This window comes from Falco naumanni, chromosome 15 (assembly GCF_017639655.2).
Source record: "Falco naumanni isolate bFalNau1 chromosome 15, bFalNau1.pat, whole genome shotgun sequence".
In the NCBI taxonomy this organism is placed as follows: domain Eukaryota; kingdom Metazoa; phylum Chordata; class Aves; order Falconiformes; family Falconidae; genus Falco; species Falco naumanni.
Genome location: NC_054068.1, coordinates 5,268,375 through 5,286,064, shown reverse-complemented (window position 1 = coordinate 5,286,064; position 17,690 = coordinate 5,268,375). Strand labels below are relative to the sequence as shown.

General features: G+C 43.7%; 3 protein-coding genes and 1 long non-coding RNA gene across 37 annotated transcripts in view; 3 read left to right on the top strand and 1 right to left on the bottom strand.

The window, feature by feature from the left end:
- LOC121097710 (arylamine N-acetyltransferase, pineal gland isozyme NAT-3-like) overlaps nucleotides 1–4,853 on the top strand; it is a 37,894-nt gene extending 33,041 nt beyond the window's left edge. For 33 of the 34 annotated variants that reach the window (XM_040614933.1, XM_040614932.1, XM_040614929.1 and 30 more), the window contains 3 exons: nucleotides 781–952; nucleotides 2,287–2,324; nucleotides 2,870–4,853. In XM_040614933.1, coding sequence (XP_040470867.1) covers nucleotides 2,290–2,324; nucleotides 2,870–3,749 — 915 coding nt within the window. In that variant the 5' untranslated portion in view covers nucleotides 781–952; nucleotides 2,287–2,289 and the 3' untranslated portion in view covers nucleotides 3,750–4,853. The remainder of the gene's footprint in view (nucleotides 1–780; nucleotides 953–2,286; nucleotides 2,325–2,869) is intronic. The other variant, XM_040614938.1, reaches the window with a different exon arrangement.
- LOC121097716 lies at nucleotides 46–11,637 on the bottom strand. Its single transcript, XR_005831062.1, has 7 exons — nucleotides 11,535–11,637; nucleotides 10,250–10,423; nucleotides 7,880–7,975; nucleotides 5,234–5,520; nucleotides 3,357–3,500; nucleotides 2,389–2,636; nucleotides 46–299 (listed from the first exon to the last, which is right to left on the bottom strand). It is a non-coding gene; the product is annotated as an uncharacterized LOC121097716 (long non-coding RNA).
- On the top strand, nucleotides 6,730–11,217 carry LOC121097713 (arylamine N-acetyltransferase, liver isozyme-like). Its single transcript, XM_040614939.1, has 2 exons — nucleotides 6,730–6,800; nucleotides 9,621–11,217. Exon 2 carries the CDS (start codon nucleotides 9,626–9,628, stop codon nucleotides 10,511–10,513), a length of 888 nt encoding a protein of 295 aa, XP_040470873.1. The 5' UTR covers nucleotides 6,730–6,800; nucleotides 9,621–9,625; the 3' UTR covers nucleotides 10,514–11,217.
- On the top strand, nucleotides 11,220–17,044 carry LOC121097714 (arylamine N-acetyltransferase, pineal gland isozyme NAT-10). Its single transcript, XM_040614940.1, has 2 exons — nucleotides 11,220–12,427; nucleotides 14,853–17,044. Exon 2 carries the CDS (start codon nucleotides 14,858–14,860, stop codon nucleotides 15,728–15,730), a length of 873 nt encoding a protein of 290 aa, XP_040470874.1. The 5' UTR covers nucleotides 11,220–12,427; nucleotides 14,853–14,857; the 3' UTR covers nucleotides 15,731–17,044.
- Nucleotides 17,045–17,690: the final 646 nt, after the last annotated feature.

Here is a 17,690-nt window from a genome sequence, read left to right as displayed (position 1 = left end):
ACTTGCCATCGGTCCTACATGTGAAGGACTGGAACTACTGCTGGGGAACTAACAGGGAAGAATCCAGCTGTATATACAAAAGAATTAACGAGACAAATTGGCAAAATGCACGCAAAGTTTGTAGATACAAAAGTAGTATGAAACGCACCAAAAGGATGGGGCTCCCCGCGTGTTAGCCACCCATAGTCATCGCTTTGCCAAGAGCCTCTTCACCACCATGATGTCCTCAGGTGCTACTTGGGAAAGACGAAAGGAGACATGCTGCTGTCCCAGTGCTTTCGTACATTCTATGAAATATTCTGTAATAAGAAAAAAAAAAAATCGCATGTAAATCATAGAGAGCAAATTAAGCAAAGGCAGCGCTGAAGTTCTCACGTGTGCTGATCGAGGCAAAGGGATCGCAGGTGCGCAGTACCGCGCTGAAACCTTGCTGCTTTTCAGAAACAGTGCAAAAACCTCAGATTGAACACACGCAAGATTTCTTCCCCACGTTTCTAAACAAACAGTAAGTGGGGGAAAACCCACATATACTACTGGAGTGCATTCAGCCGGCTACTGAAACAACCCCCTAGCCCTGCCCCCAGAGCCCCAGCTAGCCCCTGCAGAAAGCAGGAAACGAGGGAAAACGCGGAGCAGCCTTTGCTCTAATAATAGACATGTTTTGCATGCATGTTGAGTCAGTGAAGTTGGTTTTGCTTGCTCACTACAGCTCTCATGCTCCACCCTTCTGGCTTTTTTTTTTTTTTTTTTTTTTTTTTATTGTTATTTTTTTTTCCCCAGCTTTTGCAATCTGACAGAGACGGGTGAAAGTAAGTTGAAGAGGAGCTGGAGACCGGTCCTCAAGCCCTGTCTGCACTAGGCAAAGGACAGCCAGCCACACCACTTGCTTTAGCCTAAACCCACCCCCCTCCCCAAGCGCTGGAGATAAATTGTGGTTGAACTGATTTTCCAGGTAAGCCTTTTTTTTTAAACACCAAATCTTGGTAGCTGAGTACTCCCTTACCAGGAAATTGAAACTGTTCAAAGACAAAACACAGCAGAAAATGGTGTAACGTCAGAGCAGGGAATCCTCAGCTGCTCCGTGTAATAGATATGCTGCTTTATTTACTCAGCCTCAAGCAGATCGGGCATTTGTGCCATCTGACTTATTTCAGATGCCACAGTTGAAAGTGCCTTATAAACATCCACAGGAGGTGGCCAGACAGATAGAAAAAAACCACACCAACTTTCTCTCTTTAAGTAAAAGTTACTGTACGTGTTTTGCCTGCTGTGGCAAAGTGAAAGAAAGAAAGAAAGAAAGAAAGAAAGAAAGAAAGGGAGAAACAGTTCATTACCGGCGACGCTAGTTTAAAGTTCACTCAGCAAGAACTAAGTTTCTGCCAAGTTTTTGAGGGTAAATAGAGTTGTGGTTCTGGGGCTTTGGGGAAAACTTGAGAATGAGCCAAAAGCTGACAAAGAGAATCCCCTGAATAATTATCCAATGCTCTCAACACGATGGTGGAACATTCGGTCCTGCTTGTTGGATGTCAGAGATGTGGTGGTGGTCATGATGCAACAGTTACAGAAACATCCCAGATATCTATCTGAAAGATTAGGAAATGTGGGCAGCCAAACCAGCGCACCCTCTGCTTTTGTCAGAAGGTTATGCCAAATGGAAATTTTTCATCTCATTGTTTTGTTTATAGGATGAAAGGATCTTTTAACAATTCTCATACAATTTTGGGTGTGCCGTTTTTCACCGGATTGAGAATTTAATCCTGTTGGAACAATTGAACGTTTTCTTATAATTTTACCTTAAAAAAAGTTTACAGGAACTTGAGAACATTCTGGGACAACATTGCTCTGTACTCAGAGATGTCTGAAATTTAGCGGTGACTGGGGAGGAATAATAAAAGTACTGGGCTACATCAAAATCCTTTTCATTTTCCTTACAACCAAGGGCTGGGAGGGCTCAGGCTGCTTTCCACTCCCCCTGCACAGGATCCTGCTGAGCCCTTCTGCTGTGCTGGGGAGGGTGATGCCTTGGCCCTTGCCCACACCTGCAGCTGGGGGGTCTATGAGTTGAAGGAGCAAATGCATCCCAAAAAACGATGTCAGAAAATGTGAAGCCCCTGAAACTTGTAGTTTTGGCCCAAACCTTGGTTTTCTCCTGCTGCTGGTGTAAGGGCTGTGTTTGGCAGAGCTGGGCAGCTAAACCATCCTGAGGGGAGGTGGCTCACAGAAGATGCAGCAAAAAACCCCCTCCCAATGCCTTTTCTGACCCTAAAACCCCCTTCTGCGCTCCAGGTCATGCCTGCCACCACCAGCAAGGAGAGCGGGAGCAGGTGAGACCAGCTCGTGCCAGGCTGCCTAAATAATGAAGGAAATACCACTGCAGGGCAGGTTTACCTCAGATTTGGTTGCAGAGGAGGCTCTGGATTGTTCTGCGAGAGTGGGAGAGTTTGTTTTCTGCTTCTGCTTCTCTTAAGTCAAACCACAAGTGAAGCGGTTCAGATCTGGAAAGACTCAGTTCCTATAATTTCTAGCAGGGAAACAGTGCTGCTACTGTTTTTGTTCTTTTCTGTGGAGATTTGTAGCTTTGCTGGGCAGGAACTCTACCGAAATGTGCTTAGCACAGCTGGAGCCTCTCGTCACAGCTGTAAAAGAAACAATTAAAAAGAACATTTGTGCTCATCAGCAGTGTCCCATTGCCTTCCCTCAGCGCTAATACTCACACTCAGCTGCCTTTGATAAAGCCATTAGTCAAATCTCGCTCATCTTCTGAGCAGACCGCCCATACTGATGAGCACCCCGTTATAAGGGATGGGGAAGATCCTTCCGTCGCTTCTGACACAACATTTCTTTTTTTTTTTTTGCACACTTCTCTCAGAGGCAGCATGGACATCAAGGAGTATTTTGCCAGAATTTCTTACCGGGGCTCGTACGATAAGCCAGACCTGGCTACCTTGACAGATATATTCCAGCACCACATCCGAGCAGTCCCTTTCGAAAACCTCAACATCCACTGTGGGGAAAGGATCGTGCTGGACCTGGAAGTGACTTTCAACAAAATAGTGAGGAAGAACCGTGGGGGCTGGTGCATGGAAAACAACAACCTTTTATCTTGGGTCCTGAAAACCCTCGGCTACGACGTCACTCTTCTGGGAGCAAAAGTTTTTGTCCCGGAGTATGATGCGTATGCAGATGAAATAGATCATCTGCTGCTAAAAGTGGTGCTTGACAACAAATCCTACATTGTGGATGGTGGCTTTGGGATGGCCTGCCAGATGTGGCAGCCAATGGAGCTGGTTTCGGGAAGAGACCAGCCACAGACTCCGGGGATCTTTCGCTTCCTGGAGGACAATGGGGTCTGGTACCTGGAGAAGATGAGAAGGAAGCAGTGCACTCCCGATGGAACTGTCCCCACTTCCCATGAGCTGGAAACAGAAGGTCGCCGTCGGATTTATCTCTTTACCCTTCAGCCACAGGACATTGAAGAGTTCAAAGCCCGCAACAACCACCTGCAGACAGCACCAAAATCCCTGTTTGTTCTAAAGTCTCTCTGCAGCCTGCAGACCACTGATGGCATCCGCTCTCTTGTAGGGTGGAAATTCACCGAGATGAAGTACAATTACAAGGATAATATGGATCTAGTGGAAATCAAAATCCTTGCAGATGATGAAATAGAGAAAACACTGAAAGAGAAGTTCAATATAACACTAGACAAGAAATTGGTACCCGTCAATAGAAGCAGGCTGTCGGTGGTTTAACTCGCTGCCTGAATTATAATTCAATCCAGTGGCATTACATGCAATCCTTACCCCCATTTCTGACAAGCATCTAAAGGTTAAGCCTTCTCGTTCCATCTACACCAGTGTAAGGCAGAGCATATTAGCATGAATCTGGAAAAGAAATTGATTTTCACAACTACTCCTGAATGTCTTTTTGGTTTGGGTACAAATAATTTCTTCCTTGCTCAATCAAATCACTCCCCTTCTGTTTGTGCTTAGCTGGAAGCAGACTCTGCCCATTCCCTACTCCTTTCATCTCTTAAAAGCTTTTCTAAATACACCCAGAGCAGCAGGACGGAGCGATGGAGCTGTATGTCTCTCTATTACTTTGTGCTGCCACCTGGGGAAAAATCACACCCACCTCTTAAATGAATACCATATAATTTTTGCAATTTAATAGCCAGAAAAACAAAGACGTCCCGTGCCAGGTTTGCTACAGTTAAGCCATAAGCCTGTCCTTTTTGCTCTTGCATTTGCAACACCCTCCCTCTCATGTGGCAGCCGGACAGTCCCACGCCTGTGCCACGCTGCGTGAATACTTGCAGATGGACTATTTATGGCCTAAAACTGATGATGAGAAATATTAGTGGACAATTCAGTCTTGTTTCAGACTTTACACAAGCCCTGCTCTCCCAGTGACATAACCAAAAAGCACTATTTCTCTGAACTGAAAGCATCTCACATACATTTCGTTTGCTACCACCCAGCAGCAGACTGCTGGGAATACATGCTTCTCTCTCAAGACTCTACTCTGAGTGTTATTGCACATTAATTATTGTGGCTGAACTCAAGCACTTGCACAGAATTATTTTTCTGAAGCATATCTGTTCTATTGAGGATGTGTTTGCAGTGATACTAATTGTACTGATATAAGGAGAAATGATGAATCTTTGTCGGATACCTAATAGCTAAGATTTTTTAGCAAGAGAAATTACTAAAATGTGATCACTTTGCCCTTGTGAGAAGATGCTTGATGTTCCTTTATGTACAAATCTTGGAAGCATTACAACTATGAACTTATAATTAAGTAAATTATATAAACAAATTACAATTAAATAATAAAAAAATATCAAGAGTTGTGAAGTAGAACTATTCAGCTGTTTTTTTTCCCCAAATTACATGTATTCCCAAAGCAAAAAATGTCATTAACCACTGCAGTTGTCCTGAGTATTTGTATGTGCTGCTATTTTGAAGCTAAGGCTTTTAAAAATACAGTAACTCACTGACCCTTTTTTGTGTTATGCAATACGTGCAGCTTTCTATAACTAGCAATTTATACTTAATAAAAGCTGCAGCTATTCTTACATTCAAAACGTGTTTCAGAGAGACACAGCGAGTTCCCCAAATCCCCGTCTTCCCAGAGTCAAATGCGTGTGCATGTGCTTGGCTGCACGTGTGTAAGGGTCCCTTTGAGTGCGTGAGGCTCCCGCATCCTGCAGGGAAACAAAATGGTAACGACTGACCTTGCAGTGGATTGCAGAAGAAAAAGGGGCTGCTTATAGTGTGGCCCAGCAGCTCGCAACACAGATGGTCGGAAGAAGCTGTCCCAGGAGCTGCCTTGTTTGCAGACTGTATCCCGTGGTCCCCGCTGGGGCCCGTGGAAGAGCGAAAGCAGCTAAGCTGGGTGCGTTTATCCTCGCAGCAGCCTGGCAGCAGGGGCAGAGCATCAGGATGGAGGTAAAAGCCCAGCCAGGTCTCGCAGAGCTGTGGGGCAGGAGAAGGTCCATGCAGAGACCAGAAGCTCCATCGCCTGTGGGGAAAGACATGGGAAACATCTAGAACGGGCTGCACCCATTGCTGTCCTTGTGCCTGGGTGTTTCTCGTGCTTTGGGCTGTTGCATAGGCTCTGGAGGAGGAGTATAGAGTTACAGAAACTTAGAATCATTTAGGTTGGGAACAGACCTTTAAGATCAGAGTTGGGTGTTATGTCCATTGCCCTGGAGATTCAGCATGTGAAGGACAAACTGTAACAGGAAAACCTGCTTTCCTTTCAGCTGACTCATCTCCAGCGTGTGCCCCATCCCCTGCTCTGGCTGCTGCCCCCTTCGTGGCACAGCTCAGTGCTTCTGGCCCTCCTGCTCAGCACAGCCACAAAAACAGATTTTATTGCCAAGCAAGCAAATGAATCTCTCTGTTGAAGGGAAAAAAAAAAAAAAAAAAAAAAAAAAGAAGAAGAGGCTCTTCATCTCAGCTTGTACTGGTTTGCTGCTTCCTTATCACTAACTTTGGAAGCAAATCCTTAAAGGCATAGCACTCCAGGAGCAGCGTCCTCCCTGCCAAAGGACAGGGCTTTGCTTTGAACCCAAGGGGATTCAGACAGCTAAATGACTTGGCAAATCTCACCTTGGTGCTCTGGTATCTGCCGCAGAGAATAGCTTGGCGCGATGCGATTAATTCAGCAGTTGCCATCCCCCACCAATAAATCAATTGGCTTGGATTACTACCTCTCTAGCACAGGTTGCCTCCTACAGGGATCCAGGCCACACCGAGTGTCAGCGATGTAAAATCTGTATCAAAATTTGCACTGTTGCTTTGCTGCTGCTGCATGGGTGCAAGCACCAAGGTGCCCCAGAGACTGAAGCTCCTGGGCGACCTGCGGGGTTGAGGACGGGGTTGTAACCACTCACAAAAGTTGTTTGCAACACCCATACCGTATTTCTCCTTTGCATTTGTGGAGGGCTTCAGATGTCCCATCAGTAATGTGGGAGATTAAAAACTACTCAATATTGCAAGCAATTTGGGGACTGGATCATTTTCAGGCTCTCTGTGCAGCACCTAACACAATGAATTGCATGTCAGGGCTTTCCACACATATGCCGATACAAATAAGCCAATAAATCCATCAGAATTTATATATATTTATAAAAGAAGAAACACTCTCCCCCCTTTTCCTGCTCTGCTGGAGGATAACGCTGTTCCTGCCAGGCAGTAAAGGCAGCCTGGACCTTTAAGAACAGCAGTTCCAGTACAAGTCTTCCTGGGAACTTTGGAGCAAACCAAAGTGGAAAGCCTGAGCTCACGGGTTGAGAGGTAAGTCTCAAGTGTCTGATCTTTAACTTCATCTCGCAGCTGTGGGTCAGCCTGTTTGGAAAAGCCCACCCCTCTGGGTCTGCATGCCATGTGTTTAGCAGCACAGGCATATTAGCGAAGTATAAATTACAGGAAGCCCAGAGCCGACAGCGTGCACTGCACCGCAAGGACATCGTACAAGTACAAAGATCAAGTGCTCCGGACTTAAACTAAGCCCTTTATGCTGAGCCTGAGTGTATGAAAAAACCCAGCTACTAATTCACAGCATGGCTTAAAATCAAACAAATAGTATAGGCATGTGCAAGAGGATCCAGCTCTGGAAGCCTCTCATGAATTTCAGCAGAGAGGAACTGTTCCTAATATTCAGCCTAATTATGAAGGGACGCAGCGATCCCCAGGGATGCTTGCAGACAGGCAGAACTAACATCTGAATCTCGCTACCCACCAAGCTGCACGAATGCTGAACGAAGCTTGGCTGCTGCAGGAGCAAAAGTAAACAAGACTGAGATCCAGGCTGAGGCTTAAGATATCTGGCAACTTGGTTTTGGAATGCAAACTGTCCCCTGGGCGAGGGCTCGCTCGCTGCTGCAGCCCCATCGCTAGCATGATGGGAACGGGTCGAGCCAAGAAGAAAAGTCGCCTCCAGGAAGGGGCGGGAGTAAACGCTGGTTTACATGAATGCTCCCTAAAGCCAATGATTTTGTACTGCAGCTTTGTTATACGTATACCTCTTCAGTACTCATAGAGATCAGAGCCAATTTTATCAGCTGCCACGAGGCTGTCTCTACTATGCAGTCTTTAAATTGATAAGGCCAGAGAGGGGGCAGCTGGGGAAACTGAGGCACGGGCTGTGAATTTCACAAAATATTTTTTCCCAAAGCCACACTGTGAACACCCTACAGAGGCTCTCAAGGGGGAGGTTGCTCATAGCTGGAAGAGGGGAGCTGGTTACACACTGCACTCTCACCGGGGTGATGGGGACACACAGACCCAGGAGACAGGTTAGAGAGAGGACATCGGGTCTTCTGCTGCTGCCTGATTTACTGCTTCAAAGCAAACTTCATGCATATCGGACTCACCAGACTAACAGACTCACTTGGGCCCCTCCTGGTCACAGAGGTTCAGCTCAACGCCATCACAGGGAAAAGACGATTGTATCTGGCTACACAAAATGGCTAGAAGTGGGAAAAGAAAGAAAAATGAGGCAGAGGACCGCAGGACGAGCTTGCCAGCGTACACGTGCGCTCTGTTGGGGAGGGAATGGCTTTCTACAACCAGCGTTTCCAAGGAGATCCTGCCAGAGATGAGTGCCCTTGTCCTAAAAAAGAGATGGAAAAAAACCCATAAAATGCAGTATCAAAGACACATTACTGTTTTTCATGTAGCCTCTTTGGGTCCTTTTGAAGTGAAAATGTTTATTTCTTATTCCCTTAGTGGGATAGCCCTCTATTCTATTACATTTTCCTGTGTTGCTGCATCAGCCAGTCTGAATCCTGGTACTAGTGCAGATCAGGAGCAATATAACTGAGTTGTGCTGCTGGCATCAAAACCGGGGTTAAAGCCCAGCGATTAGATCGTGTGATGTGCTCACCGGCTGCGGTGGGGGTATGTCCCCCTATGTGCTTGAGGTGGGGGCATTCCCACCTATGTGCTTGAGGTGGGATTTTCCAAAGCTCCCAGCACTGGCTTGAGTGCTGGCGTAGACCTGGGGTCAAACTGCTGGTCACCCCTACGGTAGCAGTTGGACCAAAGCTACCGGAAGGTAACTTCTCCCATCTCATCTACATCAAATAATTTTTGGAAAATCCTCCCAGGAAACATGCAACCGAATTTCAAGGAGGAAGAAATCAATTCAGAAATCAATACAGTCCTTAGCAGATTGTGAATTGTTCTGGAAAACAAATATCCTTGCATGGAAAAAAGCCACATTAAATCTAAATTAAAAGCAGATACCAGATGAGTCAGTGGATTAAAAGCGTTATAGGGAACCTTTTGTATCTTAGCCACACAGCCAGTACTAACTACAGTCTCATTCTGTTAATGAAAGGAAAGGGGATCAGAGACATGAAGACACAAAATATATCCAATAATTTGAGTTGAAACAAAAGCCTTTGGTTTGTAAAAGATGGTAAAAGAAACCAAAGGCTGACGAATATGCCTTGAATGTATTGTTAGTAATTATCAATTCCTCTGACCCTTAGGTTAGAAAAAAACAACAGTTCCTTCCTTTCAACAGCCAGGGTCAAAGCTCTGTCTGAACTCGACAGGGAAACTAAACGGATTAAGAAAACAACAATCTGCTTCACATGGAAGCCTGTCTGAAATGGTGACACACTGAGATGTTAATCCCAGTTAGCTGAAGCCACGAATGTAAAACCTTCCAGTTAAATTACCTGTAGGATAAATAAAAAATTGCCTGCCTGTTACGGTAAAGGAAACAGTAAGAAATTGCTGTGACTTTTAAGCTGGTATGATCTAGCAGTTTTTCTGCAAACCTGTTGTTTGTCAGTTCTCTGAATTTTTTGTCATGTGGGACCCTCATCCGGGGCCAGAGATGTGGTTGTGCCACGTGCCGTGTCTTCCCATAGGAAAGACATCCACCTAGGTTGAAGGCAACATCTGAGAGAGTGAAAGCATGATAGTCACCCGCTCCTGTCTGCATCTCTTTTTTAAGAAATACAGATGGCAGGCATTGACCTCCATCAAGGGCACAGAACGGCCTAGGCTCCCCTTGCAGGCTGGTTAACCTGTGCTACAGGAATAGGGGTGACCCCCTTGACAGCTGCACAACAGTAACTGGTGATTTTTCTGGTCACACAGGCAAAATGAACATTCAAGAGTATTTCGCAAGAATTTCTTACAATGAGTCCCACGAGCACGCAGACTTGCAAACCTTAACCGTCATCTTCCAGCATCACATCCAGGCAATTCCTTTTGAAAACCTCAGCATGCATTGCAGGGAGACCATGGAACTGGATTTACAATCTACTTACAATAAGATTGTGAGAAAGAAACGTGGTGGATGGTGCCTGGAAAGCAACCACCTTTTATTTTGGGCCTTGCAAGAATTAGGGTATGATGTCTGTCTTCTTGGAGGAAACAGTTATGAACCGGCAAAGAGGGCATACACTGCTGAGATAAATCATATCCTACTGAAGGTGGTGATCAAGGGAAATTCCTACATTGTCGATGCTGCTTTTGGCGGTGCCTACCAGGCATGGAAGCCATTGATGTTGATTTCTGGGAAGGATCAACCCCAGATCCCTGGCATCTTCCGCTTCACGGAAGACAATGGCTCCTGGTACTTCGAGAAAGTCAAAAGGAAGCATTATATTCCTGAGCAAAGTGTCCCTTTCACTGATACTCCAGACCTAGGGAACATCAGAAAAATATATACATTCACTCTCAAGCCACGACATATAAACGACTTTCAGGAGCTTAACACATACCTACAAGTGTCTCCAGATAACATACTTGCGAAGAAGTCGATCTGCACGCTCCAGACCACTGAAGGGGTTTATGCCTTAGTTGGATGGACCTTCACGGAGGTGAAGTATAACTACACAGAAGACGTGGACCTGGTGCAGATCACAACTCTCACAGATGAAGAGGTTGAGAAGACACTGAAAGACAAATTCAACATAGTGCTTGAGAACAAGCTCACACCAGTAAACGTTCGCGGCTTGCCACCTAATTTAGTGGATACGATCTAATTCTAACACTGTGCTAGATGGATCTTTAAATAGCCAATATAAAAAATTCTAAAATTAACACTAATAACATTAATCTGATTCTAAAGTTGAGCTAGTCAGATGAACACAAAGCTTGGTCAATTCAACTACATTGCTAATTAACTGTATAGCCTGATTGCATTTTTTTTTTCTTAAGCCTCTCCATCTACATCTTACGACCTCTAATTTGCTCATCTGGAAATTGCTTTTTGACTCCATAACATTTTTTCCACCTCTCTGGATCTCATTTTATTTCAGATGTATTATGTGGCAAGGGAGACTAAAATGCTACAGAAGAAGCTGTGTTACCATTTTACACAAAAGACCTCTAACCTTTTTTGGTATTATTTCCAATCTTCTCAGCAGACTTTTACAAATTATTCACTTCCTTTAACAGGCTGAAATAGAAAGTTGAGCAGAATTTGGCTTTCAAAGACTTCATAAAAAAAAAAGGAAAGGTTAAGACTTTCTCAAAACAAGCCACTATTAGGTGCTGATTAGCTTATGATGAAATAAGGAAAGGCTCGAGTTCTATTCCTTCACCAGAAATTGACTTAAAGTGACCTATTTACGCAAGGGCACTTAAAAACCCCCACAAGCTCTCTGATTTTGAGCATCCAAATTTTCAGAATCTGATTTTTCTGGTTGGTTTTTTTTTTTTTTTTTTTTTTTTTTTTTTTTTTTTTTTTTTTTTTTTTTTAATTGAAACAAAACCAATAGAAGCCGAGATGATTCAACAGTTCTTAAAAATCAGGCTGTTGGTATCAAAAATGAAAACAAAAGTTAGATCAACCCCAAACTTCTGGGGTCTAACCTTCCCACAATGTCAAGCGAGCCTGACATTATTATAGAGAAAACTCTTCATATTTATTACAAACACCATTCTGCACAAAAGCTACCTTAGCCAAGTCATACTGCAGACGCAAAAGAAAACACCGGGAAGTTCGGACATGCCACCAGTGTGGCGTCAGAGCACGTTATACGAAACAGAAAAGCCTTTTACCTTTATGATACCTGTGGCAGGTATGGTGCAGGATGTGTCATGACAGAGGGTGACAGAGGAGCGTTGGTCCCCAGCCAGGGAGAAGCCTTTGATGCTTGTATTAGTCAACCACACAGACTCACAGGGCACCTGACGTGCCTAAACTCCAGGTGCTTTCCCAGATGCAGTCTGATGTGCTCTTTCCTTCCCAAAAGGGACCTCCAACCTTCCACCTCCGCCAGATGAAGAGGAGACACGCCTGACAGGGAGAGAATGAAACAAAAAGCCCTGCAGCGCTTTGAAGATGCAGAACACCAAGTTTTAGAGAGGAAACACATTACTTTGTGCAAATAAATATTTGGCAGTGTATTTGTTAGTTGTGGCAGTTCCGAAATAACTACCTGCTGCAGCTGAAGCTTTGAACCGATTGAAAAAGTTCCTTTGTGGGCAAAGAAGGATCATTTTGTGCATCCGCAGAGCATGGGAACACACAGCCTGCAGTACTTTCGCAATTCACTGCACCCACAAGGAAGCAGATCCTCCACTGCAAAGTGCTGGAATAATAATTTAATTTAAAAAAGTTTCGGAGCCATTTGCAACTGTCTACTGTAATTATTTGACATCTAAAACAAGTTCATTCTGGTCTTAACCAGGGAAAAACACAAACATCTATGAACTGAGAAGAAACAAAGTTTAATTTGCTCATGGATCAGTGAAGTCCAAAAATGTGCGTTCATTTTGGGTGGACTCTGCCCTTTTGTGGCATTTAAGATTCAGGAGTGAGGGCCAGCAGAGCTCAAAAGAAGACAAGCCCTCACGGTTTGTATCCACCCCTGGCTTTACTGACTGCTACCCCAGTAATAAACAACCCAGAAGCTGAAGACACCAATAAATAAATAAGGCTATCTTAAAAGGTAAGCTTATTTTCTTAAAAAAAACCCTCCAAACAAAGAAACAAAACCCCAGGTTTCTTTATGGTCATGGACAATAACATAAGCACTATTGTCTTTAGGCAAAATATTATAAAAATGTGTGGATAGAGAGCTAAAGTATCACCTGCTAAACATGGGCTCCTAAAGAAGGCAAACCAGTGATCATATAATTTCAATTCCTCTTTCTTTCACTCTTCAGGAGGAAATTCACTTGACTATGAGAGATTCTTTTGTTTAGATACAATAGTAGATGTAAATTTAGAACTACAACCTCTTGTTGGAAGTTATCCTTTTAGATTGTTAACTTTATTTTAAAATATTGCAAATGCAAAGGAAGCAAAAGAGCAACCTAATAATCATGCTTTATAAATGACCCAATAAATGCTTTATGGGAATAAAATTACAATCCTTTAAAAACAACTTTAAACCCAAGAAGTTATAAACTGTGGTTTATGTATCTCAGAAAGTCCATGTATTAGGCTAAAAAGTGGAATTGCTGATAGTGTGTATAGCTCTGGTAAGGAATATTTTTGTACTAGCACCTTCATTTGCACATTTAGAAATAGTTCTTTAAATTACTTCTGCTGTTGTTTTTCTCTGTATAAATCACAGTCACATTTGTGGGACTACCTTTTCAGTATCTAGCTTTTCATCTGATCTGCTCACAATTCGAAAGAACAGTAGCTTTCATCTCCTACAGTCAAGATCCAATGCTGATTAATCATATTATAGAGCTGCAGAGGGAAATTACAGATAATATAAACTCAAGAACCAGCTTTATGCCGGTGTGATCTTTTTAGCATTCACGATTTGAGTGGGGTATGATCAGATAGACTTGGATTCTGCAAACCAAAAGAAGAGTGTTGTAAGCCTTATGTTATACTTAACAAATATTATATTGAGAATATCCTCCAACAATATACTTAAATATCACTGGAAGCTAAATTCCTTTCTGTAGAAGGTAATGTGGTTTTTGATAGGGCTCTCCATTCACTTTGGACAGCTGATTCTACGCCATGCACATCATGAATCTGTCGCTGAAAGTCATCTTGAGACATTCTGGTTTGCAGTAAACATTCAACAGCTCACCACTGAATTTATCTGAATAAAATAGTCTTCCCGAGTCACTAATATTAAGTGTCTAAGCCTCAGCTTACTGTAGGCACAAAAGATTTCCCAGTAGCTTTGTGGGTTGCCAAGAAGCTAAGTATTTGCAGTAACTCTAGACTGCTGAGCAGCTTAGAACTTTCTTTGCAAAGGTTCAAAAGATTTTGTGCCCAGCTCCACGCCCAAGCAGACAACCTCCAGCACATTTTACAAGCAGTACGTACCAGATACCTACAGAGCAGCCTGCTCGCACGGCAGCTGGCAGACTGTGATGGGCCATTGCGAAGGGTAGGGGACTGTGTGTGACTTTCCACACTGTTAGAAGGCAGAAAATAAGTTGAGTAGCTCCTCACCCAGCAATCTGGCTCATGAGGAGTCCTGCCAAGGCAGGCCAGGAGGTGGGCACTGCTGGAGGCAGGACAGACCAGGGATGCGCTGCATGAGGCTTCGGTCACTGTCAGTCACCCCTCCGCTGGAAGGAATAAAGTGAGTTTTGAGAAAAGCCAGGACTAGGGAGATGTAACACAGCCCCTGCCCATCTGCAGGGCACCCTGCGAGCCGCGGGGCACAGCGGGGAAGAGAGATGTGCTCTTTGTCTCCCGCGGCACTCACCTCCGCTCACATCCATTATCCCAACACCAAAATGAGCTTGTGCAACACTCAGAGCAGACAAGAGACTCTGTGGTCTGCGACTCTTGCAAAGGTCAGAGGCTTTTTTCAGTTGTAATTATCTGGATAAAACTTGACACTTTACAAAATGTGCAGGGAGTATCATTTTCCCTTTTCCTAAGTGGCACGAGAGCGACATGTACCGAACGAGCAGTTCATTTACTGTCACGTAGATCAGTGGCAGACTCATGAAAAGGACATGTGAATCCTGGCTCAGATTATCCTCCCTCCAGCTAGCAGATGACACTCCTTTCACTGAACAGTCGATTTAGACCGGTTTTCACGAACCCTCCTGAACGCTCCCTGGCGTCATACCATATTTCTTCTTAACCTGCTGTTACAATGCAAATACAGCAAATCCCCAATTCGCAGCCACCACGTATCGAGCTGAAATTCCATCAGCTGTTTGCCGTAGGGATGACTCTTAAGACAAAAAACAAACCCTCACGTGCACTGCTGTTCTTTGCTCGGGGAACAATTTGATACGAATACCCGTTACCTTTAAAAAATGCTCTGATGAGGTTCCATAGATTAAAGCATTTTTGCTGGCAGCAGCCTGAACAGGTTTTCACAGCATCATAAATCATTGATGTAAAGAAACAAAACCAAAACACAATTCCTTCCTTTACAGGTGACATGAACCTTGAAGAATATTTTGCGAGAACCGGCTATAAAGGTTCCCTTGAAAAACAAGATTTGGAAACCTTAACTGATATATTCCAGCACCACATCCGTGCTGTTCCCTTCGAAAACCTCAGCATCCACTGTGGGGAGAAAATCACTTTGGAGTTGGAGCATGTTTATAATAAAATTGTGCGGAGGAAGCGGGGTGGCTGGTGCATGGAAAACAACCAGCTGTTGGGCTGGGTCCTCAAACGCCTGGGGTACGACGCTAGCTTTCTGGGAGCGTATGTGTTCAATCCACATCAAAACGCGTACGCCACCATCATGACCCATCTCCTTGTAAAGGTAGCGATCGACGGCAAAGACTATATAGTTGATGGAGGCTTTGGTGTATCTTATCAGATGTGGCAGCCCATGGAGCTCGTGTCGGGGAAAGACCAACCCCAGGCTCCCGGCATCTTTCGCTTCACGGAAAAAAACGCCATCTGGTACCTTGAGAAAGTGAGACGGAAACAATATATCCCCAACCAAAGTTTCTCTAATTCTGATCTTCTAGAGAAAAAAGAGTGTCGTAAAGTTTACATGTTCAGCCTTGAGCCACGGACAGTGGAAGATTTCCATTTCCAGTGCACGTACCTTCAGACCTCTCCTGATTCCCTCTTCACAAAGAAGTCCATCTGCACCCTCCAGACCACTGATGGCTTTCGAGCGCTAATTGGGTGGACACTCACTGAGACCATATACAACTACAAGGAAAATATGGATTTGGTGGAATTCGTAAATCTTGAAGATGAAGAGATAGAAAAAACCCTCAAAGAGAAATTCAACATAACCCTAGATAGAAAACTTGTCCCAATTAATGTTAAAGGATTTTACACAATCTAGATGGCCAGGAAAACGTACAATAATGCTACACAGGTGCAGTAACTTCCACTGTCTGTGCAACTATTGCAAGATTATGCGCAGGCGATTGAAGAAAAAAATGTATTAATATGAGATTAAAGTGAATGGCACTCTGGGAAAAACCAGGAATTTAAGACTCTTCAGTCAGGTAGACAGAATTATTTGCTGCGACATGACTGCAGTTCAATTTTTTGCACAAACTTGGGTAAGAAATACGTCTGGGGAATTTTGGAGTGCCTATAGCACATAAATAGGAGTATGGATTATTAATTGTGATATGCCGCCAACACATTTACTATGGTTATTATATGGAGAAAAGTAATCTGTGAGCATTTAGACAATGAAGTATGTATTTAAAACTTCATCGTTCACAAGATCAAACCACTTGCAGCTCATCTCATTTCTCTACCTCTAATATAAGTAAAACAAAGTCATCTTTGAAAGAAGCATTAAGAGGAATGATTCTTTCACCATCATCCTTAGACAAAACATAGTACAAAATGAAAATTATCATCATGTATATCCCTTTTGCCATTACTGCAGTAAATTGCCCAAAGTAATTTTTGGTATGTACATATTTTTCCGGTGATGAAAACTGTATATATTGCACCATTATTGTGGCTGATAGGCTGTAAGGAGATACCTACAAGCTTTGCTTCTGATAATTAATCATCATATAAAGGGTGAATGGTGCTTAAACATCACAACTGGCTTAAGATTTATTTCTGTCCCAAAAGGGGTGGGAATTTTGTATTTTACCATTGCAAATTATTTTTATAACAAAGGTAGAACAACGACGCTAAGCCCACTATATCCTTAATTCTTCCCTTTTTGTGCACAGCAATATGGGACTCTATATGGCTGTCCTGAATGAGTACTGCTTAGCACAAGAGCTTTCATGTCACAAGCAAATTCATTCATCTGTATCAAAGTGAAAACAATCAAGGAGCTGACAAAATCTTTCTTTAGAATTTCTTCAGAATTATTTCACAATCACATTTCCCCATTTTTTAAAAATTGTTTTTCCGCCTACCATGCCTCTCTGCAAAAAGCCCAACAAGGAAGCCACCGATAAAGGGGAAACATTCTCCAAAGCATCAAAAAAATAGCAGAAACACTGAAAAACACTTCCTCCCCAATCTACGATAATCCTAAGTATTGGTCCAATGTTGATTCCTCCCTCTGATAGTGTATCTTTTTGCTCAAAGACATGACTTGATCATAAATCTCACAAATACTTTAAGTGTATGCCTGAAAATAAATAAAACAAAATAAAAACATAAATAGTTGCTTTAAGTACAGCTCCTCCAACTGCACGACTCCTGCATACACCATTTGCTAAGTAAATGAGGTCTGATCAATCACACTAACGATCTGCTGGTCAGCCCCTCCCACCACAAACTTCTTGAACCAAACAGGCCAACACTGAACAAATCTGACAGTTGTGTCAGAGGTGGTCAGATCCTACAGGTTCCTGGATAAAGAGCTTGTAGGCTGAGGAAGAAAATGATTGCCAGAGAGGAGACTCAGTAGCCGTTGCCTCTGCTGGGCTCAGCAGCCAACAGCTCCGGGCTGCCCGCGGTGCATGCCAGCTCTTCCCTGCCCATCAGTCGTGGCAGCAACTGGTGGCCTGGGTGCGCATGGACTTGCATGGGGACAAGGATCTGAGGGCCAAGCAAGAGGGGACAGGGGACACTGAAAGATTTTACAGAGGCGGGAACATTTTTCTATAAGTAACAGAACTAAGGACTTCGCTCTGTAATTTGTGTTATTATTCTCTCACCATACTAAGGTCCCATTAAGGGGTTTTACCCCTTTCAAAATCATTGATCAAAATGTGGTGTTCCCTGACACCCCAAGGAACATTGTGAGCTTCAACACACTCACCACCTCTATTCCAGTTGATGGGAATTCCCATCTGCACTCACCCAGGTCACCAAAC